The following is a 25383-nucleotide window of genomic DNA, read 5'->3' as shown; positions in this document are numbered from 1 at the left end:
ATGTATTCCAGCGGAAGAACAAAGTGATCACTGGGTAATTCGGTACCTATTTTAAGGGCGTTTTCGTATGTGTTGTATTAACTTCAAGTTAAAGCTTAGACAAATACTTCATAACCCTCCAGATCCCGGATTTGCTCACGTGACCGTATCTAACAAAATAAGGGGCCTCTCGACCGCCGTCTGACTTCTTCTGACCACCTCTAAAATGCGTACCATTGGATATATAAATATAAGAAAATTATATATTTACATAAATGAGTAATTGAGATATTCAGGGATTCTTGGTCAACGGGATAATAGGATTGTAATAAGCGAACCGGTTGTTTGGATCGTACTTGGCTTTGAGGTTGCGCAGCCTCTCCAACCTCCATGGTTCGTAGCCATACATAGCCTGAAGAGACTCATAGCCGGCCGCATAGTTCACATACGCCGTCGGTTTTCGTTCGGGTTGGCCGGCATTCCACAGATTCACGGTATCCCGTGCCCACGCTTTCGCAAAGTCTTCGAAGGCAGAATCCGGCGCTAGCGTAGTGTCGAAGTACCTAGATCATCGTTCATGTCAGTTAAACTAGTCACATGTGTGCTACCTACATATCTAGAATGCACTTACATTAATAGATAGTCATCGCGGAGAGGGTAAGCCGAATCTTCCGCCGGGATTTTCCGAACGCCTTCTACGGCGTAGCCTTCGTGGACCACCCTGGTGCTTCCGAGTTCGGGGTGCTCTGCGACCTTTCTATTGTATAAATCGTAGATCTGGCGCTCCGTAGTAATATTGTAGACCTGAAGGCCGGCCGTTCCTACGACGTGAGTCTGATTCGGAGTACACAACGTAGAGTTTAGCCCGCCACCCAGAACATCGTTAATCTCTATATAAGGAATATTTCCGCCTGTTAATGATGCTGCGCCGAGTGAATCGAATGGTTTGAACAATGGTTCAGCCTCTGCTTGGGGGCCATCGTAAACGAATACCCAAGCTATGGTAGCCTGTACCCTGTTAATAGATGCTTTTGAGAATAGGTGGTTTACGAATGGCCTCAACTGATGACTCACCTCAGTCTTGCTCACGGCCGTGTCCATGATATAGGAACCAAAGGTTCCAAACCACTTGGTGGACAGGCTACCATTGCCGTACATTTTGTTGAGCTCTTCAAACAATGGTTCCAGCTTGTCCCCTGTAAACTCGTAGGTCCTATAATAATATGTTTTGTTGTCCGGGTAAATCTTCGCCTCGAAACTGGTGACAATGCCAAAGTTATGTCCGGCGCCTCGCATAGCCCACCATAGATCAGAACTGCTAGAGTTACTGACGGTGATAGCTGTACCATTGGCCAACACAACGTTCATGTTGAGAATGCCGTCACTGGTCAGGCCGTGCACACCTTGCTGGTTTCCATGTCCCCCTCCGAGAGCAGGACCGAGAGTACTGACGCAACTGCAGGTTCCGGTAGCTTTAACGAGCAAAATTAGTCATCTATGGCGTTTTTGGTGGTATAGATATGGCAATCACCTGTGACATAGCCCGCAGCTGCCATTGCTTCAAGCACCTCTTGGCCATATACTCCACCTTGGAATCTCGCGCTCATCGTGTCCGAGTTGATGTGAATATCTCTCAGATTCCTTAGGTCAATCTCGATTCCATTGAACTTCCCAACGCTAGTAGTTAAAGCGTGGCCGCGATTGACCGCGTAGAATTCGATTTCATGTTTGTTGGCATATTGGACCTATTAGGTGTTAGTCTCTGCGGTTATCTTATACCTAGGTAGGTATGTAAAAGGAGAAAAATAGGTAGAGAAAATAAATCCATAGAATCGAAGTGAGAACGCTTACAATTTTTGGTACGTCAGATTCTTCTCCGGGCTGAATCACCAGCTTAACGTGAGGATGGACAATAGTATTGTACCTCTCCGTTACATTAGCCCAGTCGGAATCACTTGGTACGATGATGGTGGTGTTGTTAGATAGTAGCGAGCCTAGTTCTTGCTGGACTTGTGAAGACACCAATGTATCCCGGGTGCCTAGAAGCTGAGCCGTAAGGGGCTTAGCAAGAGCCAAAGCACACGCTGCAAGAGAGAAAAAGAGCTGCATTGTGATTATTTTCAGTTGATTTTGGGAGATACGAAACTAGAGAAGCCAGAACTGGGAGCGAATTTCTCTTGTGCCCCTATGAATTTATATTATATTCAAGCCTCCTGAGTTTGACAGCTTTTCAAATCCTTCATGAGGTATTCCAAGACATCCTGCGCCTCGCCGCCAGAAAGCATCATCGCATCTGACTTCGTTTTCAAAATCTTCAAGACCATGAGACCAATCCTACCCGAACTATTCAGCTCCAGCCAACCTAGATGAAAATAGACATTCCTCCGGAAATGGCGACAAGGCTTAGTGAGGCACATGTCTAACCTACCATACCTAGCCTGGAGGTATTCCGCAATATACTAAAGACTTGCTCGGTCTAATAGAATACATGTGATCAACGCTTCTTGTGGCCAGCATCATGCGTAGAGCATCATCGTGAGAGCGAGAAGCTAGGGGGTGTAAGTTTCTAAGCAAAGACGGTTCCCTTAAGACAAAACTAGCACGATAAGTCGTATATGTTCCAACGAGGATCTGACAAATCTGAAGAATGTTAAGCAGCTGAAGCCCTATTCCAAGAAGTCAGATTCTAGAATATTACGGTAATCCATAGGTTCCTCTAACACTGCCCAGCTGTGCAAAATACCTAGTAGGATGATGTATCTACTAATACTTTAGAGCTGAGCATGTTACACAGAGAGGATTCGTTAACAAGCTGCTTTCTCTGCTCTTGGTATATCCCTTTAGTTGGCGTAAGACTACAGCTCCACCACGATTAGTAACTGTACTTCCAGCAGCTCCTGAGCTCTACTGGCACCCGCAAAAGCTTACTTCTAGTTGGTTAAACGCCTTTGAAGATCACCGCAAGCGCCTCAACGCTTACAGGCTTAAAGGGCCTACGCTATCGCCGATGTACAATTACCGGTTTTGTGGAGACTGTAGTCTTGTGCCAACTAAAGGGATAGTAACACCAGAGCGTACCTACCTAAGCATGATTGATAGGTTGGTGGACAGTCCAAGGTATATCAACAACGTTTCGGACTTAGCGATACGGTTGTTAACGGCCCAAAAACGTTACAGTACCTATTCATTATCTGTTTTCCCGTGATCTTGGTCGATAAACTTCGGCCGATAATCTTCGGTCGACAATCTTCGGTCGACAATCTTCGGTCAACAAGTCTTGGCGGACGTAGTGAAGTTTCTTTTCCTTATATACCTACCTACTAGTGCTTATTACATAGCTTATTTCTTTTGAATATTATTTCCTTTTCAGCCCTATTTTGTCATCTGTGAATATCAGGTTCATTGTGAACATTACCTAAGTACCTACACAAAGATAGCTTATAAGAGTAAGCTCTGCCCCTGTTCTAGTGACATGTGATGCTATGACAACCTCAAAACTACACATGACATATTATAGTCACTTGCTGCCTAAAATGATCGCTATATTGTCCCTTTTCCTAGTAGCCGTTGGTGTCTACTTGTGTTATCAATGGTTTCTCCCTAAACCCCTACCAGGAATCGCGTACAATCCGGAGGCAACGAGGTCATTGTTTGGAGATGCGCCTTCTATGAGCCGTGAGCTTCATGCCACTGGTGAATTTAGCAAGTGGCTGGCTAAGCAAATTGAAAACGTGAGATCACCAATTTGTCAAGTCTTCGTTCGCCCTTTCTCCTTGCCATGGATTTTAGTAGGAGATTACCAAGAGTGCCAGGATATTTTGATGAGACGGCCAGAGTTCGACAAGGCTGGGTACTTGATTGATGGCTTGCAAGGTCTAGGCGACTTTCATGCTCGGTACAAGACGAATGGTGATTTTAGAGCCCGTCGCCATCTGAGACAGGACTTGATGGCACCGAGCTTCCTTCATAACACTATGGGCCCTTTCATGCACTCCGAGGGGATTAAGTTGATCAAGCTCTTGGAGATCCAGACGAACCTTGCTAATGGGCGGCCTTTCTCTATCTTGTCGGATTATTGGCACACTGCTCTTGATGTAATGACTTATTACGCATTTGGTGGCAATATGAACGATCCCGCATTGGACCCTCAGTTGGAACTGATTTCAAAGATACGACCATCTGAAATTCCTGAGGGGCATGTCGACGAGCCAGTAACATTTCCCGAGGCCCCTCTAAGCGAATTTCTCCTAGCAGTCCAGGACGCCCCTCGTGTTTTGGAGAAGACAGCGGTCTCCTGGGTTCCAAAGCTTAGTTTTTGGTGGTGGAAACGTCAAGCCTGGGTCAAGACGATTTTCTTCCATAAGGATCGGGTTCTTCCGCAACAGCTCAGGAAGGCGTTTGAAGTCTACAAGGCGGGCAAGGTCCAGTCTGCACTCGAACACATCATCATGCGAGAGGGAATGGCAGCAGAAAAGGAGGGACGTCAACCCCAGTTCATAACCCAAAGCATCGCGGACGAAGTAAGCCTCAACCTCCCTCTCAACCCCCTCAACAACCAAGTAAACTTACTGATGGACTGATGATTCTGGTTAGATATTTACCGATGTAATATCTGGACATCATACCACTGGCGGAGTCATGGCCTGGATGACTAAGTACCTAACCGATTATCCTTACGTCCAGTCGAAACTCCGTGATGCCTTGTACTCCGCGATCCCCGAAGCGGTGCGAGAAAAACGACTGCCCACATTCGAAGAATTAAGGCACGCTCGAATACCCTACCTCGAGGCGGTGATCGAAGAGACAAACCGACTGACCCCTTTTACTATTGTGAGGGAGGCAGCACGCGATACCGAAATCTTGGGCCGTAGGGTCCCAAAGGGCTGTCAGGTCTTTATGGTCAACGCCGGACCCGGCTTCCTGTCGCCATCAATCCCCGTAGACGACGTTTTACGGAGTCCAACGTCTAAGGCCGCCAAGTCTAGAGGTAAATGGGACGAGACGAAGGACCTAAAGACCTTCGAACCAGAACGATGGCTTATCCACAACGAAGATGGCGGTGTTGAATTTAACAGTACCGCGGGACCTCACCTTAATTTTGGTGCGGGCATTCGGCAATGCTGGGGTAGGAAGATGGCGCACTTGGAAATCAGAACAGTTATGGCCTTGGTGATTTGGAATTTTGAGTTGCAGGAGATTCCTGAGCAGCTCGGGGGTTACGCCGGATACGATGGAATCGCACGCGAACCACAGAAGGCTTTTGTGAGACTGAGAAAATTAAGCCCTTAATCAGCATTTATATGTACATTCATATGTCACAGTCTAGAGCCACTAGTGGCTCACATACATGGCCTTGGCCTTACCCCTATGTGAGGCTACTTTCGTTTAACCGTCCACCTCTGCAACATCGTGCGGGTTCATCTGGCGGTAGCGATACCATCCAAATTAATTGAAAGAGTTATCATATAATTTTTCGTCGACTCTTATGCCCATAGTCAACTTTTATTATGTAGTTGCCAACTGATTACTCTGGCAGGGGTCCGTCGGACAGTTTCTTCCTTAGGAGGTACATTGCGCATCTTTAATGTCTACCAGGTTAGCGAAGACCTCAATGGGACTAGGATGGATTTATTTGGCTTGTATTAGGGTCTTATGCATTAAGCTGTAGTTCTAAGGTCTGGATCACCTGCATGAAACTGGGCTACGGGTAAGACGGGTAAGACGGGTGTAAGAGCCTTACCGGCTTTAACGACCAGGTTGCGTATATCGATTACCTACCTAGGTAGGTAGTTGATTAACTCCTTAGGAACTTTTCGAGTGATAAGATGCACAATCTTAAGAGCTTTACATCAAGTTAATTTGCCGGATTCGCAATGGCTGGTCAATCTTAGGCTCTCGTGCTGCCTCAGCGGCATGATAGTGGGAAATGTTCGCAGTTTCAGGGGTAAAGTTGGGCTGTTGTAACGCCCGGCAGTTGCCCTCCCGTATTTAACGTACCTAACATGAACATTACAAGTATTTATTCTGGCTTCCTCTATAAAAGCATAAGTCAACAACAAACAAAATCCAAACCTGAAAAATCCTCGGGAAGCTTTTTAATGTGAATATAAAATTTCCCTCATCCAAGTCCAGCGATTCAGTACTCGCCGCCATCATGCCCGCATTTGATGCTACAACAACAAGCGAGCAAGTCATCAAAGCCTTTGGCCAGCATGCCAAAGCTCGTACTTTTGTCATCACTGGCGCAAGTCAGCCCAGCATTGGGAGCTCGATGGCTACGACGTTAGCTCGAGCTTCGCCAGAACATATCGTCATCGTATCGAGGACACCTGCGAAAGTCGAACCCGTTCTTGCCGCTATCCGAGAAGGGAATCCTTCGGTCAAAGCAACGTATGTCCAAGCCGACTTGTCTGACCACGACTCTGTACGACGAGCTGCTGGGGAGGTCTTGCAGGCGACGGCGTCCAAGATCGATGTGCTTATTAACAGTGCTGGAAACATGGCCCTCAAGGAGTACACAGTGGACAAACAAGGAATTGAAATGCAGCTGTCAGCTAATCATGTCGGCCACTTTCTGTTGACCAATCTGCTTGTACCCGCTCTCCTGGCTGCGGCAGATGCCAACAAAGAATATGGTAGTCGCGTCGTCAACCTCTGTAGTTTGGGCTATCTCATCAGCCCCTTCCGCTTCGATGACTACAACTTCTCTGGGGGTAAGACGTATGACTCATGGACAGGATACGGCCAGGCCAAGACGGCGAATATCTTATTTTCCTTTGGCTTAACCAAGCGGCTCAAGAAGCATGGCGTTACCTCGTTTGCCGCCCATCCCGGATCAAATCTCGATACGCAGCTTGGGTCACACTTGACTATGGACGACTATAACAGTATATTGGAAATCACGAAGCGCAACACGGGCAAGGACTTCGTATTTGACGAACCCAGATTTAAATCATACGCCCAGATCGGTGCTACGCCTCTCACGGCTGCGCTCGACCCAGAAATTGCTGTCAAGGCGCCGGCCCTTTTGATCAATAGCCAGATTACGGAGACCGCAGAGCATGCTAGCAACGCTGAGTTCGTGGAGAAGTTGTGGGCGCTCAGCGAGAAGCTGGTTGGCCAGGAGTTTAAGTATTGAGCATAGACCTATTGGAATTCGTGGTCAAATGGGATCTATACACCCCTAGGGGGGCAGTTGACACAGCTACCTAGGTAGATTACTCGGATGAGTCACACATACAAGTACCTACTTATTCTCTTTACCTAGCAATTTCTTAGTCTAACCACACGTACTGTTAATTGTAATGTCGGATGGCTCGCGAGCCGATCGAGAGCGAACAATTGCCAAGCACAACTCGGCCTGGACTTAAGCCTTAGCTCCTGTAGCACAAATGCAGTTGGATGCTTCCCCGTACTATGTATACTAAGACGGCGGACAATAGTAACCGCGCGATACGGATATCCCCAGCAGTTCTACGAAGTAGTCCACAAAGTACCTACCGCTGAGACTAATGTTAAGGAGACTACTAGTTCTAGGAGCACCTTAATTCAAACACGTCTATATCTTAGGGGTTTCCAACGCTCTACAGACTAGGTACAGTATAACAGGTCGTTAGTTAACGACAACGGGTCCTAACAAAAGTCAACTACATCGCCATCTTCTATCCTGATAGTTGAGAGTCGGGACACCCAAAATCGAGGTCAGTCCTGTGGATACCTAACCTAAAGCACAACCCCTTTTATACAAATTCAAGGACCTTCGAGACTTGTTCAAGCTCCGTAGGGAAAACTTCTTCCCGTTTGTCGATGACGTCAAATTTGGCAAAGTGTCGAATTATCTAATACTACACCTAATAATTTCACTACTTACCTACTGAGTCTTCTGACAATCTCGCTGGCGACCCCATTGTAGCCCTGGAAAGGTTATGGTAGGGCAGTTTAGACGATACTAGTACTCTCTTCTACAGTGCTAGCGACGATTAGGTTGCGGAGGGTTGTCAGGGGCGACAGCAAAGTCCAAGATGGGAAAAGGACGGTGTCGTCCATGAGGGATAACAGGTCCAACGGGTACTTGAATCTATATAGACTATACTCTAGAATAAGCATACACGGGACTAGCATCGGCTTCAATACATCGGGAGAACAGGACAGGAGGAACAAAGTAGAATATAAGTCTAATCGAAAGCGAAAATCCCAAATTTCTCCGGGAACAGCTCTTTTCTAGCCGTCCCGAGGCTAGCTACAGAGAGGTTTCCCCAAGACCTCCCATAGTCTTCCAAGGGCCGGATTCCCGTCTTACTAGGCCCATAACTACTGGACCTCTGACACTGCCTTTATGTGCAGGAACCATGCACTGATCGTCTATTATCAAAGCGGTTCCAGGGAAGATTATTTCGAGACTCTCACGGAAGATCGAAGCCTCCATGGTGCCCGGCCCCCCTTTACTTCTATTAGCGCCATCATTACTCTGTTTTAGGAAAGTTTCTTTAAAGATGCTGCTACTCTCAATCCATCTCGGATTCTTGCCTATGCGCTTGTAATCAGATGCTAATCACTCAGTTTCCCTCTTACCTCGCGTAAATTCCATATGCGGATCTCTGGGAGAAGAGAGTACCTACTCTCGGCTGTGGCATCATTTGGTATAATGTCGCAATTCCTCTCCTTTTTTTCTAGCGCACGTGCCCTCAGCCGGTGTTCTGACTAAGGCAGTTAACCTACCTAGTTTTTCCTTGTATGGCTGTAGCTATCGTTGGCATTATGGTGATGGTTGTGGTCGTGTCCTTCTTCGCTAACTAGCCAAGGGTTCCAGTTGATCCGATTACCATCATGGGTGTGATGTTATATGCTTGGGATTCCACGAAAATACAGAGGGACGAGGGCTTAAGCACACTCATGAGGGAGGAGAGGACCCACAAGGCCCGGGTAATGAGATCAAAATATATCATCGGTGAAATGACATGTAGGTATCTATCTGGCAGGAAGAGGTTTGGGGTTAGTTCGGTGCGCGATCAAGACCATTCTGACGAATTCGCCTAGCATAGCAACTAGGATAGTATCTGAAACGAAGTAGTGCCGAAAGGAGGGCAAAATATATAATATAGAATTGATCAACGCGAAATGATTCTGATATAAGACGAGGCCCTGTTTTGTTTTGCGGGAGTTTTCTCCTTCCAGCGTGCTTAACGCTCCAACAGCTGTACCGTATCGTCGAGTATCAGAGACTTAGACCAAAGAAAGAGAGCGGGCAATCATAGGGCAGCCATTATGAGAAGTATGTTATCATTCTTATATCTTCCTGGGTTGGGTAGGCACCTCAGGTAGGTGGGAAAAGATGATAGTGATGCAGAAGCTTGTGAGGGAAAGGGGTTAATCGGCTAGTTAGACACTGTCAAAATCATAGAGCCTATACCCATAAACTATATCTTCTATTTCACGACCATAGCACGCGAAGAGGTTACTAGAACTTTACGGGAGTAACGGTTTATCATGAAGGGAGTGAACGAGGCAGAAAATTTCTCGTCCTTCCGTTCGTTTTATGCCAGATCAGGACAGACCATCTCTTCCATATGTCTAAGCGTTAAAGTTCTATGGCCGTTCCAAGATATAAGTAGAGATCTAACCGTTGGCTTCCGCATTCCGACACTAAGACACGCCAATGCAGTAATCGATGCTTAAATTGCCGAGTCGAAGGTAGCAAACGAGCGGTAGTAAAGTCTCCCGAATCCCGTCAGGGTATTAACTGTTCAATGGAAGGTGAAGTAGTTAGTTTTTTTTCGAAGTTTCTTGTCCTTACCTAGCCAAACTGTATTGCACACCACTCAATCTTTGGCTCACACAATAGGGGGTTCCGGCGCCGCAGAAGAGGGTAGAAACTCTATCTTCAACGATTATAGCTGGGACCCGACACAGGTGTGCAGCTTTAAGCATGAATATGCGCACTTTATAGATGTCCAAAGGATATACTTAAACAAGAGAACTGTCCGTTGAATCTGCTCTCCTCCGTTTCTCTCTCGCCAACTGTCCGGTCGCTGAACATTTATGCATATGTTATTATTTAACTCTACGAACTTACCATAGTTCCGGGCTCCTATTTATTGATACATTCTTTTGAAGCCGAAAACATGGCAGAAGCTCAATCCTCGTTCAAAGTAGAGAAAGGCACATGGACTCCAACAGAATTTGGTCGTCCGAGTACCAGAAGAAGGGAACCCTGCATTAAGAACAGTTCTCTACGCGAAGAGCTTGAGAAGAATATACCATCTCCTTGTTCGAGTTGTTTAGGGTTTCCCTTCAAAGTCGAAGGTTCTATGGGTTGGGCTGGTAACCAACCATGCGTTTACGGATCCCACGAGGGATGCTCCCGCCATAACCCAGAGAGATTGGCAATCGCGTGGAACAAGCGGATTCCCTCGAACAAGAAGAAGCCCGGAATCATCGAAAGGTTCCGTGGGTCGCTTAAGGTGCCTGAATACGACGAAGTACGCCGAAGCACACGTATCTGGTCCTCACTCCACCTAGATAACGCCACCGCAGATCCTCTCGATCCTATTCACGCATCTATCCGCTACGCTTTGGCATATTATCATCTCGACTGGGTTCGAACCGCCGGGTCGCCCGATTTGCAGAAGGCGAGAGTAAATTCCCTAGCGTGCAGCGGAACCGTGCTCGGGGACGGAAAGCGTCGACCGGACTTCGAGTTTTGGACCAATCCGTACTGGCACAAAGGATCTTTTCTTATCCAGCAGGTCATCCGATTCACTGTCCAACCGAAGAAGCGAAATCCTTTGCTTGGGAAGGAAACCGTCTACCTAGAGTACCCTCGAGACGACTGGACCTTCCAGGCTTGCCCGCACATCCAACACTGCTTCGGAAGATACCAGTTCGTGGAGACGCAGGGGCTCATGAAGGCGAACGTAACTTACAGAACTAAGAAAAGGAGCGCCGTGATTGAGTTAGAAACTAAATCTAAAACCCAATGGGAGAGCACGCATGGCCCTCTCTGCCACGCAACCAACTGCCAACAGTGCTGCACCGATAACTGGATGCATATAAGTCTGATCGAAGATAAGATCGTGGTCCACATGTATGTGTGGAAAGATCTCGGAAACGCACTCAATGCGTACGATAAGAAGTGGATAGCAGCGTTGAGACCAGAGGGCCCAAGGTGGAGGCGCTCCAAGGACGAGGCCAACAGCAACGCGGTTCGGGCCATCGTCCTAGCGGCGGTAAATGCGTCAAAGGGTAGCCGGGGCTCTTCGGCGAAGTAGACGGTTTTCTGAATGTGCCGGCTGTTTATTATCACGCGCTGTTTCTCTTGGCTGTACCGGGGTGCCGGCGATGGGGGAGCCGGAAGAGTTTGATCTAGTCATAACCGCATATGTAACGTAACCATAGTAAGCCGAGAAAGATGTTCCAACTTTTGGATAGCCTCAGGGTTAATATAAAGTATTTCGATTATCAATGCCAAATCTAAATGCTTGAGAAGCAATGACCGGGCCCATTAGAATTCTCACTTTGCCAAGCAGCAATCAGAGACATTTCCCGGCAAGCATCCGGGTACCTACAGCACCATAGCGCCAGCGTAACGCGAGCTCGGACTATTCTCGTGATAGCTTAGAGAGCACAAATCGCCTGAGTGCGTCCCTAGGTAGTCGACTGTCGTTATGAATTGATAAAGCCTTTACATGTCCCTCGATATTATCAAAAGCCGAAAGGGATTTCGGACACAGGGAGATCCATGTATTCGTGTATTCGTGGGGGTGCCACCGGAGACGGAACGATTAAAAAGAAAATCCAGGGTCCGTAGCATTATAAGCATCGGATTATCATGTGTACATATATGAAGCAACCTAGGTAATTGAGTGAGGTCGATCTCACCCGTATAGAGGGATTGGCACGCACGACATGACACCACTCGGCAGACGACATCCCTCTACATAGTTTTGTTTTGAGGTATTGCGGCTCTTAGCCGTTGAGTCTGATGTTTCCTGAGTTGATGCAAGTACATCATACCTGGTAGACAAGGCGGGTATGTAGGTGGGTAAAGGTACATAAAATAAAAATTCAGATGGAAAAGCCTCTAAAAACTAAATCAAGGGCGAGGATACCTTATCCAATGGTCTAATGAAGTCCAAACTCGCCTATGTAGCACAGATTACTACTAAGTATGGTATGTGTATACATATGTATGTCTAAGCAGGAACGGTTGGACCAAATCACGAAGCAACAGAGCAACGAAGCACGGACAAGCTTCAGTAGCCTCAGATGGAAGGAGATACCGACCTTAGATGTGCATGAGACGGTAGACCCGACTACTATGCTACTTACGTGTACACGTTTGTTAGTACGACCTATGGTAGGATAGTGGGTATGCCTGAAGTACCTACTTTTCAATAAGAGCCTGACATTTGGCCAATCAATGACACGCATGGACATATACCCCTGCAACGTATGCAGCGATCAACATCTGATTCGTCACTTCCCTTTCTCTTTTCTTATTTCTTCAATGTTGCTTTCCAAGTCCTTAGGTTAACGCCGTTAAAAAGACTCAGGCATACACCCCTGTGCGAAGACGATGAACTGGATGGGCAGGACCAATCCTAATTGGGATGCGTGGGTCCAACTAGGACCCGAATATCGCAATGGGGATTGGGGCAGTTAGGGAGCGGTTTCCTTTCCCTCCAGCCCTCATGATCCTTGAAGTGCTTGCCCCAGCCTGCCCCGGTTACCCTTTTAGCCCTCCTTGCTAGGGATGTAGTGTACTGTACTGTACCTATCACCTATCACCTCCTGCCTTGATCGATCCAATTCCATCCACAATCCACCTGCACCGCCCTGGAATTATCCAACTCCCGTTCTCGGTCCGTTGTTGAGTTTCTTTTTTTCCCCAACCTTGGAAGCTGACTGCATTCTGCCATTGTCACTCCGTTCATTATCTAAGATTTCTCAAATCTAGACCGAATTGACCAGACTCTCGCTCAACCTCGGCCGCGTCGTATAATCCTCGCCGGAGTTCGGGTTCCCTCGTTCATCCCATTCGCTCCTCGTCTCTTTGGGGCCCCTCCAAAAAACAACACCCACAACTGAATAGTTTCTCTTCTATTTCCTTCGTTATCAAGGAATACGAAAATAAGAAAAATTCGAAATTTCCTTTGTGAACACGTTGGAAAGCCAAGGTTACTATCCACACTCGGAGCCTTAGGTAGGCACCTACTATTATCGTCGTTCGTTTCGTGACTTGCGAATCTTACCAGGGCTAGTCAGTTTCGTTGTTGGCACCACTGCTGCCGTCTGGGCGTCCCACTTACAAATCACTTATTGCATACAATCACCCTCTATTCGAGGAGTTGGTCTCTAGGATTCTCTAGACAACGTACTTTTTAAAAAAAGTTCGTAATCGCTCACTTCGATTCCTACCCTACGAAACCCCATCGTCTAGCATCTAGCCCGTTGCCGCCGCCAAAATGAAGGGCCGTCCGGTTGACCAGATCGTCTTCGAGTGCATGTTTCCTAAACCCCGACCGAGCGATCCGCAAAACTTCCACACTCTCCTTCACCGAAACCTTATCCCAGAAGTCCGTCAAGAAGTTCATTCCTTCTACGGTCATCTCGACACCCAAGAAGCCAAATATCCTGGGCTAGACTACACTCATCGTATCCACCGCATACGGCTTAGCCGCTGGCCGTGGCATCGACGTCTGTTCCGGGCGTTCGATGCTCTACGTCTGACCAACTCCGAAATCGCGAATTTGACCAAGTGGGAGGGCACAAAATGGGCGAAGGAGCGTTTCGAGCGGGATTCTGACGTTGTCATCCACGACACCGCTTTTGACGAAATTGCGGAATGGGTTGAGCCCGAGGATAGGCCACAGACGGCTCGTGCAACGCAATCCGAGAGCTTGGAAGACGACTCAGCAACACCAGATGAAGAAATGGAGGGCGAGGAAGAAGATAGCGATGGCGAGCTGACGAGCGTTGGTGTTTCTCTGAACGAGCGCCTCCGTGCACGAGCTGCGCTTCACGAGGCTGGAGATACCTCCTTGCCTCTTGATGAAGAATGGGAACAGTGGTTGAAGAATGCAATCGAATCCGGCGAACTTCCCTTCCTTACTGAGCAGATCGTCCGGGAATCGAACAACGTCGCCCTCATTCCACAGGCGCTCTTCCCGCCACGAATGCTCAGCGCAGCACGAGCAGGTAGCTGGGGCGATATCCCGGACTTTCTCCATGGCGTACTCCGATACGCCCTGGAAAACGAAGCACCGAGTAGAGGGCAGGAGTCGACTGGGCGTTCTTCTGGGCGCATTGCCCAAGAGAGCGGGCCAAGGAGGGGTTCGCGACGCGATTATTCGGATCTACGACTCCCAAGTAGCGAGGCTAGTACCATTGCCACCCCACGAGTTCGTCTACAGCGAACCACCCAGTCCGGTACCCAGACCTACATTTCTCTTCCGTAAGAGCTTCGCGATATGGGCTCAGGCATCAAACGTAGAGATGAGAGGATGAGGAGGATAGGCGCAAAACTTTTCGATACCCATACCCCAATCGAATTCTTTCAACTTCCAACCCGCTCTGAGTGCATGGTCGCCAGGGATTCTTCGGCATTTTCGTGCATGGTTATGGTTTCTCACCAGCCTAGATGGCTACTACTTGTTCCCGAAGACGTCTTAATAATGAGCATTTCGAGGAGTGGAGGTAGTTCAGAGCATATTGATGGCATTTGGAGAGCTTATGGTTTCAGATGGCTGCATGGATGCTCTGGGAATACCCAACGACATGGTGGCGACGGCAAACTGGCTAGACGAGACTCTTTATCCGGCTGTAAATCGACATTTCGGGGACTAATTCAACGGGGTCAACGAAACAGAGGTTTTGGGCATACGGGTTCGCCGTTACAGCTGCACGCAAAATTAGCTCGACAAAGTTCCGTATCAGTTAGAGTCCCAACACCACCATTTCTTAACCTACGACATCCACCAACCAATTAATATCAGCCGGCCTTTCTGAAGGGGAGATAGTGAGGAGTACAAGGGGAGGCATCTATTCTTTTTTAAACGGGGAGTTGTGGATCGCATTCAACGGAGGCTTATTACCAGATTTTGTTTTCTTTTCCGAGAAAGGGGTGTTGCCATCAAAGAGATCCGAATTTGCGCACGGCGAATGGAGCTGCGGTACCTACCTAGGTATCTACTGGAGATGACTAAGTCGACTACCTAGTTCAGTGGAGGAGCTCTTACGGGTTAAAGAAAAATGATTGCTAATGTTCATGTTCATGATAATTTGTTTATTTTGCTGTTGTGAAATCTTTTGGCTGATTGCTTGCGTAATATGGATACTTACCTGGACAATTATTCAAGTATTGTAGTTACCCCCTATTTCTTGCCTCGGCCTCTGATATCCATCCTTTACTACGACGGCATTTTTCGTAATATACACAGTTAAGTAGGATTTTGGTTCGAACAATTATCATCACATTGGCGTCGGCCACCAAAATTTTCACAGCAATGTGTTCCTGCAAAGCAGCATAGCTAGCCGTAATTACAACGTATCCTCAACGCCAAAACGTGCCCGCCCTGTTACATGCCGATGTCCATATCCTGCAAAACGCCCCCATGTGGTATCTCAAGTGTCAATTCATCTGTTTCTGCTTCTTAGAAGTAACACTTCCCTTTTGGCTTGCATTCCTTTCCTTCCCATTGTAAAAAAAAAACCCTTTAATTCATCTCTTTCCAGGAGGCCAGTGGAGTCGGTTTGATATCATTTCCAATTATTCGACTGTTGGATTTCTCGTTGGGCTGGTACAAGAGCTTCAAGAGCAAGGTGTGCAGTTCAGGTTCGGTGGTATTTTTCTTTTCCTTCTGGAGAAGCTTATGTAGTATCCTGGTCCTGAAGGCCCAATTATCCCTAAGGTTTGGTCGGTTGTAGCCTTTAGCTTCTAACATGGTGATGCCAGAGCATTCGAAATGGCAGCAGCAGCAGCAGAAATTTGACCTGAGGAATGCTAGGATGGTTAAGATTTCTTAAGCGTGTGTGTCATTACTACGACGACCACCGCGCTCGCTCTTGCGCTCGTTCTTACGCCCGTTCTTACGGCCGCTACCAGGAGGACGGCCGCGGCCACGGCCACTGGGTTTGCGTTGCTTCGGGGTGGAAACAACCGGTTCGGGTTTATCGGTCTCCATCTTCTCAACATTCTCCACACCTTCCTCCAAAGTTTCCATAGTAGAACCCGCGAGGTCTAGCATCGACAAAAATTCCGAAGTGCTGAAAGTCGAGTCCGTAGATTCTCTTTTTTGCTTCGTCATTCTTGTCTCCATCTTCTCGATCTTTAAGTCCTCAGGGTCGACGCCCGCGCCCATGTCTGCGCAATGTCGATTCTCGTACTGTGATAGCCGCCGTTTTTCTCGCTGCGCTCCCTCGAATGAGTCCATCGCGATGCTGACCTAAGGCTCAAGGTGCGACCATTCAGGGATCGATTTGATTTGAGTCCACATGAACTTCTCCAACTTGTTCGCGGACTTGGCGTACGGCGTAGACTCGTTGTTGTACTTGCGACAATTGTCAAATATGAGCTTTGCGTCCTTGATGAACTCCTCGGGCGTGCCATACTGATCAGCCTCGAGTTTGGTCTCCATGGTGCTAAGGTCCATGGGCTCCTTAATGACGTCGTAGTAATCAGCCACGTCGTCTTTATTGACCGGGTTCAGGAACGGCCATGCCGACTGGTGGTTCTGGAGGTCGTTGAGCAGGTGAAGCAACTGGTTGTAGTTCGGGCCGTGCCGCGGCTGTCTAGCCAACTCGTCCATATCAGGTGACCAGCCGGAAGCGCGAATTGCCTCTATAGAAAGGGGATCAATGGGGGTCACGCCGCTCTTCCACTGCTTAGGCGGCTGATGGATGACATGAGATTTGGAGAAGGCGCGGATCTTAGCCTGCACACACTCCTTCTGCTTCAGAAGCATACGGCCCATTTCGAGATATCGCACACGAGGAAGCATGGAACACTGCATTATAGTGCCACCTTCGTAGTCCTTGATATATCCCATCCAGACCGATCGGGGTAACGTGATCTCCTTAGTAAACCCCTGCTTCTTGAAATAACCAATGGCATAGTTATCAGCGTAGGTGAGAAAATGCATCACGTCACTAGTCGCCTTAACGTAGTCCTTCAGATGCGACATAAGATGAGCGCCGTATCCTTTGACCTGTTGGTCACTGCTAATAGCACAAAACACAATCTCGGCAAACTGGCGTCCCTTGAACGGTCGGTAGGTAATACCGCCAACGACTTCGAGGGGCTTCTTGACGATGGCGATCGATAGATGGGTTCGGTCGTAAACGAGTCGGGCGATATAGTCTTTAGGCATCTTAGGTAACTGCTTCTGGAAGATGCACTTGAGGCCGGTGAGAATGATGAGGGATTCGCGCTCGTTGTCGTTGTTCACCACGCGGAACTCGATTTCGCCGGTTCGCTCCTCGACTACGGCAGGCTGAAACGTCTCATTAGTGATTTTTGCCATGTTCAGTACGCGCATAATAGGACCATTGCGGGGGGGCAAGAGAGATGGGAGGAATATTCTTCTTAGCTTTGTCTAAAATGAAGATATATGCATTGACGGTAAAGGCTGACTGTTCATCGTAAGGAGTGGGTAGGAAGTAAATACCTTCTCTGGAAATGGGATAGGTTCCATCGCGGGCTTCTTCGACGGATCTGACGAGTCATCATGTTTCGCTCTCTTGGCAGCGACTGGTGACGATGGCTCGTCACTAGCCTTGCGCTTGCCAGCTGTTGAGCAAGGCGGAGAGATTAGCAACGCGAAGAAATTTATCAGTAAGGAAAACTTACATTCGTCCTTCACCATCGTGTCAAACTTGACCACGCATGAGGTGCGACGTGACGTTGGGAAAGATGAGAAGAAAAAAGATTTGAGTTGTGTGCGCCTTGGAAATGCGCTCGAGTCACACGTTGAAGTTGATGACTGATTAGCGCATGGGGAAAGTCGGGGAGGTGCAGAGGTGGAATCGCGGAAATATGTGGGGAACAAGATCTGTACTTGTAATTGGGCAAGTGCTGGCTTTTGCTTATGTAACCATTGAAAGAGCTGACTACGCGACCAATAAGGCTGGAGCTAAACCCAAAGAAGACAGGCCACCTGTTTGCAAAGGGAAGCGACATGGGAGCTCAGTTTTAAGGTTCCGTACACTCCAAGTGTCAAATGCAATCAATGCAGTTGCCCATCGCCGTCTTTTAAAAAATTCACACACTTATTCACTCCCTAAAGATATGACGCCGTAACCCCGTTTCACTCAATCAAACCATTCAACCTGTCGATTTATTCTGCGTTGCCCGTTTTGCGTTGAATCCACTACAGCTACCACCTTTCTTCATGGATTCTTCACTGCATGAGATTTGGCAGACTGCACCGGGCAGCCCATTTCTTCCTACAGTAGGAAAGGGTAGCCAATTCCTAGTCGGATTTGTTCTCCTTCTTCTCGGTCTTTTCCTGACTGGCGCATTTGCGTTGAGTGAGCATCGCACTTTCTGAATTCCAATTGCGCAGGCAACTAATTTCTTAAATCTAGACCGATCTCTCGCGAACCTCCCCATATTCGGTGTCCCAGCTTCGTTAGCCGTTGCGTGCGTTATCTCCCACGATATCATCTCCCCTGCTCTACTTTCTAATGCTATAGCAGGTTTGGCACAGTATATATGTTCTGTGCGGTTGGAGTTTACGTCTAGGGGATACCCCGAGAAGAGAACCACGAACCTAGAGAACGCCGGCGTGTATCATAGATGAATTGAGGTTTACGAACGTCTCGCTTGGGTTCCTAACAATTATATGAACGTGACTGGAGATCAGATACTAGCAAAATCCCCCCTCCCCCCTTGACCCTAAGATTGGAATCTTCACATTCAACGGCACGTTAAGCTAAGCGGTAAACTGATTTCACCATGGCTTCATCTAATGGGTCAGTTCCGCCGCAACAACCACTATTTCGAGCAGTAGCAAGTTCCACGAGACAAATATATCAACTACTCAAGTGCATCAGCTTTACCGCCAAGGTTCAAGTTCAAATAACTCCGGAGGGTATCAGATTCGCGGCCGACCATTCGCGCGTAATGCAAGGTTAGTCACCAGCATTGCACGTATTAAGGCTGGGTAATCTAACTGTATATTCAGGGGTAGCGTTTCTGGATAAAGCTCTCTTTACAGCTTACACCCTCAGCATGCCTGATGAAGAGGACACCCTACCACAATTTCAAGTCAATCTAGCTGCTTTGTTAGAAGCTTTACAGATTTTCGGGGCTACAGATGTAGCCGCTCGAGCTGCTAAAGCGGAAGCAGAGAATTATCGCAGCAATTTACGTAACTATCGTCCAGATGCCTTCAACCATCAGAATCTAGGCATGCCCGGCACATGTTGTATGATGTACGAGGAAGATGGTGCCCCATTGAGCATCATCCTAGAGGAAACTGGGGTGAAGACCCAGTGTAATATGATGACCTACACTTCCGAATCGCCTGACGACATACCATTTGATCGTGAAGACCTGTCCTTTAAAATCATCATGAACGCTCGATGGCTCCTCGATGCTCTTTCCGAACTGGCTCCTATGGCTCCAGTTCGTATCACCATTGCCGCATCGCCAAACGCGCCATATCTAAGCCTATCAAGTGGTGGAGGACTTGGGGGTGCCAGTGTCGACTTTTCAAGCGGCCGAGATCTCCTTGAGACGTTCTCGGTACGTGACCGCTGGGTTCAGAGCTTTAAGTTCGACTTCATCAAATCAGCAAGTGAGGCTATGCGAATTGCAAACAAAGTCAGCTTCCGCGGGGACGGTCAAGGCGTCCTTAGTTTGCAGTTCATGGTGGAAGTTGAAGGTGGTGCTGTGAGCTTTCTCGACTTCCGATTTGTTCCTTATGTCACGCAAGAAGATGAGGAAACGGAATCTGAATCTGAAGACGATTAATGACTACCTTGATACGTCTATCGAGCCGTCCATGCGTGTACACGCGCGTCACACTGAATGTGATGGCTGTTTGCTAGCCGATTTTTGAAATCAATCGAATTTCTTTTTTCAGCTCCTTGGTGTGATATTTCTAAACTAAAGGTGCTACATAGTATGTTAGCTAGCCCCATTTACACTTCGAGACTTTTTACTCGAATCGGACCACCTAATTTGATGTCTACAATGACTATAATTTCAAGGTTAGTAGACTTAGGACTAATAGTCGACCCCGATTTTAGTATAAAGTTCTTTGTAGACGATATGGCAATGGTTGAGCAAAAGCATATATGCGATAAGCACAGGCCTATGGAGCTATGGACTCTTCACCGTCGAGTAAGATTTCCATAGCCAAACATGCTGAATACTAACAGGGACTAAGCATCACATACTGGTTCTTAGTCCAACGACAACGTCGAACTATCGAATTTCCACGTTGTCTAACAGCAAGTTTTAAGTATATGGATAGCACACCAGTCGACCAACGTCTCTAGCACCACCATCACCGGCGAATAGGCTCTGTCTGATTACAACGGATAAAACATCGAACCATCGCTTCGACCCCAAGAAGCTAACGCCATGGCGTACTTGAAATCTAAGCTTAGAGCAAGGTCGTGCACGTCCAATTGGTTCGTCATCCCATCCCTTCATAGCACATCTCTGTTCAGCTCTCCCGTATGTCTCAGCCCCACGATGATCTAAGTGAGTCTTGATTCCAACAATGCGGTAATCCCGGGCCAATCTGTGTAGGTAGCTAAGATCGGCGTCACCTTCAGTGCCCTTAAAGAAGATTCTACAGTTACGTCATTAAACGGTGCCGTGAGGTTCTCGCCCCTTATCGTGAGGTCCGACGGTAGGTAGTCAAAGTGACAAACCCCGTTGGACAGCTAGTACACTTGAATCTCATATAGCCAATTGCTGTCGTGTACCTCGGTACTTTGAACTATTGCCATGTGGTCGCAAGTGCTATTACGCATCCTTAAGTTGGCAGAGTAGTATATACCCCTCTGACCTAAAAAGGGGGCGGATTTAATAAACGCTCTTACCGTTAAACGTCTATTGGAAACTAAGAGACGAAACGGGTATAACTACCTAGGAAGAGCACAGCTAGTTAGACATCGTGGACTACGCGAGATTTACAAGCGTTGATCTCAACTTACAAGACCTTTCTACCAACATTGGTATTATACAAAGCTCCACATGCGAATTGTCGCGAGAATTTTCTACTGCATCATAGCTACAACGGGAATTCCTAACGCAAGGGAACCAATTATCGACTCGTTGGTCGCATCTATCTACCAGTCTTTTCACGATCCTTCCCAATATATTTCAGAGCGTAAAATCGCGCGTGATCCAACTGCCCCTATTCATCACCGAGGTACTTCCTATCCTTTCCCTGTCAAAATGCTTACAGTTCCGTATGTGACTTACCGAGAAAGCCACGGCCAATCTAATCGTGGTACGCTAGAACCGGAGAAATAACGAACGCCTCATAGAAGATATCCACCGAGATCATCATGAGTGATTCCAACAACGATAACGGTGGATCCAACGCTGGTTTCCTCGGCCACTGCTTTCGCTCATGTTTCGGCGGAATATCCTCCTCCAAGCTGAACCAAGAACACGAAAAATCACATGAATTGAAGGAATCTTCAGATCAGAGACTTACCAGTACTACCGCCCCTACGCAACCTCCGGCTCAGACGCCGTACGTGCCTCGACACGCCAAAGATTCGTTCCTGAAAACTACTACCACCCCCCAAATAAAGAAGGCGAACGAGATCCTTTAAGATGCGTTGTTTCGCCTCTTGAATCGTCTCGTACGATATCCCAAACGTGATATTTCGCTGCCTGTTTCCATATATAATAAGCCGGCTGACGTGGGACACGGGGGCAAAACCCTCATCGGGAACTATTATGAAATTGAAATTGAAATTGTCCTGTTTTTTTGACGTTATTTCGACTCTCTCCGAACCCAAGTTTCTGAGTCTTGGCTAGGTATTGCTCCTGTTGGTGACATAAGCGTCGCGGCTTAACAAACTACGCTTATTACGTACGACGGTTTCCTTGCCCGAGTTGGTTCTTTTGTTTTTTCCCCGGGAGAGGAAGCGCCGCGGCGGCACGAAACTCGGGCCGGCCAGGTCGGAGATGATGTGATGTTCGCTTCTTATTTCCGCATCGCGCGCGTCCTTCCGCGCGCAACGCACGCAGAAGACTTCATTCGTTAACTGAAGGGGCTTTTCCTCCTGCCCGAATTCGTGGGTTTCTTGCCTATCACGCCCTTGTTTCTCCGGCCGTGCCAGGAAGGGCAGATCACCTGCACCTAGTGGCATATGCCTCTCTCGTTTTTTTTTTTCTCGTCGGGAGCGAGCTTGGTTGGGCGGGCTCCGACACGGAGGATTGGTTTACAGAGGCGACGGCCGGATATACATACTATGTAGGTATGCATGGTCCTGGCAGGGAGGAATGCTGCGACAGATGCTACCTACTTTAACCTTCGCCGACGCCGACTCCAAACATCGGCGTCGAGACAGCAGCCTTCTCTCAAGGCGCCTTGCGGCGGCAGATCATTCGCGTACCGTTTTAGCTCTCGCCACATCCATTATCCTTCGCTTTTTGGTTCCTGGTCTCAGGTTGAGTAGGAAAAGTAATCTGGCGCGGGCAAGGGGGCTTCCCGTACGACCCAGATTCGCAGTTCTTGGTCTCGAAGGATTCCAAGATGCAGGGGGGAAAAGAGGCGTAGGCATTTTTTGGGTGGACGGGGCTAGATTTTAACCTAACCTAGGCGTTGCTAAACCGGACACAGTAAATCAAGATAACGCCAGCCAACTCTAAAATAACTATTGCATATTATTCCAGTGATTTCGCGAATTAAAAACGTGGGCAGATTTTGGGCTCCTGGTCCGTTTAGGCAGGTGTGTAAGCCTCGTGCATATGTATTTGAATCCTTTCGCCATCGCGAGCCAGGCCAAAACTGGGGATCGAATCGAAGCAGCTTCCAGGTTGCAATTCGGACACGCTTCGCTAATTAAGCCATCCTGTTGGATCATGATTCTACGGCTTTTCGGCATTGAAATTTCAACGTGGCCTTCCTTGGAGTATGTTTGCTTGGCTTGATGGTAGCGAAGTGTAAGGGATGTCTCATGTTCCCGTGGTGTTCACATCTTATGAGGCTGAATCTGCAAGAGTTACTTTACAATAGATGGTGTATGTGAATTCCCTCTGAATGTCTTCAATGCCCTCAGAAAAGACTTACTGTTCAGTGATGTCAACTCCTAAGACCCCGTCATAGTGCGGGGAGATAGGATGAGGATCGCCATATTAGGATGCGAGACCCTGAATTGAACAAGAGAAGCCTCGGTATAAGTTTAATCAACTCGATCTGCTGCAAGTCATGCGGTATTTGTCGGCATATCTGTTTATATTAGGCATAGCCTTGAATAAAACAAAAATCCCTTAAAATAATTTGCGAGCTAATGGATAACTAGGGAAGGGGGATCTTTTTTGGTCCTTGTCGACCGGGGGGTTCGACGCTGTAGATATATCCCGAACCTGCCAAATAAGCCTTGCTCAAGCCTCCTATGTCACACGTGGGAGGATTCGACTAACCGGACAAGTCAACGAAACTAGATCTATCCAAGCCCCGATTCCTTCGCAGGAATGCCGCGGGTCTTTTTCAGGCATCTACGCAAGATTTTGAGATATTACTAGGCTGGTTTAGTCATGATCCACGAACTCCCGGCAGGGACATGGGCTTCGTCGCTGGGGAGCTACGTACTTGAACGCTTTCAGGGGTTTCAAATCCGCACAGACGATGCATGGCGGCATAGGTACGGGGGGCACGATTCACGTGGCGCGATTAACATACGTATGCGGAGGCCGGTGCGGCTTACCGTAATCCGTACGGGGTTGTGGAATTGAATGCATACCTACCTACACATATACATACTACTGCGTATGTACAACACACAGACAACCCCCGGATCGCCTACTCACGTAGGGGGCCAGGGGTCGGAATGCATCTTTGCAGCTTTGGAATACTCGAGCAGTCTCCCAGATCAGAGCTGCAGGCGAATCGTTTCGTTTCATCTCTCTAGGATCGGTAACATTGGGGGTCAGATGCAACCCTTCTAACACGGTATAGTAAGAATGACAGGAGAGAGGCGCTGAGAGAGAATCGAGAATACCGCTCGAGTGGTTGATCGCGTCAGCCCCTTGCAGCAGCAGACATGACGGGGAGCGAACGTCAAGCAGAGGCACGGCGTCAGCACTGCAGGTGTCTAGACCATTAAAGCTACGGTGACATGATCAGACGTCGCCCTGCAAGTCATGATCACGGCGAAAGACCATTCAACTGGTATTGCAACTTACTGGACACTCGGGTATTTCGGCTACAAGAGTTCAATAGTTCAATAGTTCCAAGGTTGGTTTCAAGATTAAAGAGGTGGTAAATTAAAACCGGCATATATACTACCTAAGTAGATTAAGAGTGCATGATCCTAACCACTACTCTATCTTTGAGTGAGAATTCCAACACTGAGATTCATCCAGATTGACATCAATCCCTACTTCTATCAAGTACAACGAAGATACAACATTCGTGCTCGCAGTTATGTATTCAAATCTTGCCAAAGGCCAAGGCTATGAGAAGCAGCAACTCCCTTTCAGGTTCAGATGTCGTGGAAGGATTTCTTACTAATATTGATGTTGGGTAATGGGAGCTTACCTAGGTGTGTTTGTGACGTACACCAATCCTCGAAAATCCTATCACGACATCATACCGCTCTCTACGCGCGAAAAAAAAAAGTGGGAATACCTTAGAATATTTGCCTTCACAGGGCAGCCACGTTTTTGAGGCCCCTATCATTACCGGCAAAGAAGTGGTCTTTAACGATGATACCTATCTATACTGCAAATGTCGTCAGATCTCCACAACAGCATCCTGTATCCATTGGAAACTTGGTATTCGACTAGACCACAATCGTATAATCAAGCGTCCCAATCGACTCGTTAATTTGGTTCGGGAAAGGATGTAACACGCGAGGGCTACTCAATGAGGCAGAGATGGCGCTTCCTTGTCTAGCTGTGTTTGTTTTGGCTGTGGGACTCCTCTCACCTAGAGAGCCTCTATCCAAGGCAGACGGACAGATAACTGGGAATGGCATCATCTTGAAATAACTATACCCCTTACCTTAAATTCTTTCTATATAGATGGCTAGAGTTAATGAATCTGTCGTTTCAAAAGTCCATTGCTTATCGAATAATCCCAAAAATAAGGATTACAATAGGTAAAGTGTCTCCATTCACAAGCCACTTTTAGATATTCAGTGACGGAAATAAAACACGTGTATAGATACGCATGCTAGGAATCGAGATAGGTATGCAACGGTATTTTT

The 25383-nt window shown here is 47.7% G+C and overlaps 8 protein-coding genes across 8 annotated transcripts; 6 read left to right on the top strand and 2 right to left on the bottom strand.

Annotated features, from left to right (window-relative positions):
- Positions 1 to 271: 271 nt before the first annotated feature.
- F4807DRAFT_467786 (uncharacterized protein) lies at positions 272 to 2088 on the bottom strand (the record flags this gene model as incomplete). Its single annotated transcript, XM_048002532.1, has 5 exons — positions 272 to 542; positions 611 to 987; positions 1054 to 1451; positions 1511 to 1724; positions 1831 to 2088. The coding sequence occupies 5 exons, from the start codon at positions 2086 to 2088 to the stop codon at positions 272 to 274; spliced, it is 1518 nt and encodes a 505-aa protein (XP_047853659.1).
- A 1216-nt stretch (positions 2089 to 3304) lies between these two features.
- F4807DRAFT_427338 (cytochrome P450) lies at positions 3305 to 5587 on the top strand. Its single transcript, XM_047998146.1, has 2 exons — positions 3305 to 4499; positions 4573 to 5587. The coding sequence occupies exons 1-2, from the start codon at positions 3462 to 3464 to the stop codon at positions 5266 to 5268; spliced, it is 1734 nt and encodes a 577-aa protein (XP_047853658.1). The 5' UTR covers positions 3305 to 3461; the 3' UTR covers positions 5269 to 5587.
- A 451-nt stretch (positions 5588 to 6038) lies between these two features.
- On the top strand, positions 6039 to 7419 carry F4807DRAFT_98286 (NAD(P)-binding protein). Its single transcript, XM_048003742.1, has one exon. It carries the CDS (start codon positions 6134 to 6136, stop codon positions 7115 to 7117), a length of 984 nt encoding a protein of 327 aa, XP_047853657.1. The 5' UTR covers positions 6039 to 6133; the 3' UTR covers positions 7118 to 7419.
- Positions 7420 to 10100: 2681 nt separating this feature from the next.
- On the top strand, positions 10101 to 11246 carry F4807DRAFT_460830 (uncharacterized protein; the record flags this gene model as incomplete). The annotated part of the gene is made up of 1 exon (XM_048001586.1): positions 10101 to 11246. One exon carries the CDS (start codon positions 10101 to 10103, stop codon positions 11244 to 11246), a length of 1146 nt encoding a protein of 381 aa, XP_047853656.1.
- Positions 11247 to 12986: 1740 nt separating this feature from the next.
- Positions 12987 to 15064, top strand: F4807DRAFT_98270 (uncharacterized protein). The gene is made up of 2 exons (XM_048003741.1): positions 12987 to 13180; positions 13233 to 15064. The coding sequence occupies exon 2, from the start codon at positions 13443 to 13445 to the stop codon at positions 14433 to 14435; it is 993 nt and encodes a 330-aa protein (XP_047853655.1). The 5' UTR covers positions 12987 to 13180; positions 13233 to 13442; the 3' UTR covers positions 14436 to 15064.
- Positions 15065 to 16170: 1106 nt separating this feature from the next.
- F4807DRAFT_98240 (Bromodomain-containing protein) lies at positions 16171 to 17959 on the bottom strand. The gene is made up of 3 exons (XM_048003740.1): positions 17825 to 17959; positions 17643 to 17764; positions 16171 to 17468 (listed from the first exon to the last, which is right to left on the bottom strand). Exons 1-3 carry the CDS (start codon positions 17838 to 17840, stop codon positions 16422 to 16424), a joined length of 1185 nt encoding a protein of 394 aa, XP_047853654.1. The 5' UTR covers positions 17841 to 17959; the 3' UTR covers positions 16171 to 16421.
- An 827-nt stretch (positions 17960 to 18786) lies between these two features.
- On the top strand, positions 18787 to 20099 carry F4807DRAFT_98236 (Rad1-domain-containing protein). Its single transcript, XM_048003739.1, has 2 exons — positions 18787 to 19106; positions 19161 to 20099. Exons 1-2 carry the CDS (start codon positions 18932 to 18934, stop codon positions 19949 to 19951), a joined length of 966 nt encoding a protein of 321 aa, XP_047853653.1. The 5' UTR covers positions 18787 to 18931; the 3' UTR covers positions 19952 to 20099.
- A 1244-nt stretch (positions 20100 to 21343) lies between these two features.
- F4807DRAFT_98174 (uncharacterized protein) lies at positions 21344 to 21879 on the top strand. Its single transcript, XM_048003738.1, has 2 exons — positions 21344 to 21365; positions 21427 to 21879. The coding sequence occupies exon 2, from the start codon at positions 21505 to 21507 to the stop codon at positions 21775 to 21777; it is 273 nt and encodes a 90-aa protein (XP_047853652.1). The 5' UTR covers positions 21344 to 21365; positions 21427 to 21504; the 3' UTR covers positions 21778 to 21879.
- Positions 21880 to 25383: the final 3504 nt, after the last annotated feature.

This window comes from Annulohypoxylon truncatum, assembly GCF_022578515.1.
Source record: "Annulohypoxylon truncatum strain CBS 140777 unplaced genomic scaffold F4807scaffold_18, whole genome shotgun sequence".
Taxonomy (NCBI): domain Eukaryota; kingdom Fungi; phylum Ascomycota; class Sordariomycetes; order Xylariales; family Hypoxylaceae; genus Annulohypoxylon; species Annulohypoxylon truncatum.
Note: the sequence above shows the minus strand (reverse complement) of the source record. Positions and strands in the feature narration are given on the sequence as shown.

Excerpts from the sequence above, each read along its gene's own strand:
- F4807DRAFT_427338 (XM_047998146.1), top strand. The coding sequence starts at position 3,462 with ATGACAACCTCAAAACTACACATGACATATTATAGTCACTTGCTGCCT. Across the intron at positions 4,500-4,572 it reads CCCAAAGCATCGCGGACGAA|ATATTTACCGATGTAATATC; the intron begins GTAAGCCTCAAC and ends GATTCTGGTTAG.
- F4807DRAFT_98286 (XM_048003742.1), top strand. The coding sequence starts at position 6,134 with ATGCCCGCATTTGATGCTACAACAACAAGCGAGCAAGTCATCAAAGCC.
- F4807DRAFT_98270 (XM_048003741.1), top strand. The coding sequence starts at position 13,443 with ATGAAGGGCCGTCCGGTTGACCAGATCGTCTTCGAGTGCATGTTTCCT.
- F4807DRAFT_98240 (XM_048003740.1), bottom strand. Across the intron at positions 17,469-17,642 it reads CTATCCCATTTCCAGAGAAG|CCTGCCGTAGTCGAGGAGCG; the intron begins GTATTTACTTCC and ends GAGACGTTTCAG.
- F4807DRAFT_98236 (XM_048003739.1), top strand. The coding sequence starts at position 18,932 with ATGGCTTCATCTAATGGGTCAGTTCCGCCGCAACAACCACTATTTCGA. Across the intron at positions 19,107-19,160 it reads CCATTCGCGCGTAATGCAAG|GGGTAGCGTTTCTGGATAAA; the intron begins GTTAGTCACCAG and ends CTGTATATTCAG.
- F4807DRAFT_98174 (XM_048003738.1), top strand. The coding sequence starts at position 21,505 with ATGAGTGATTCCAACAACGATAACGGTGGATCCAACGCTGGTTTCCTC.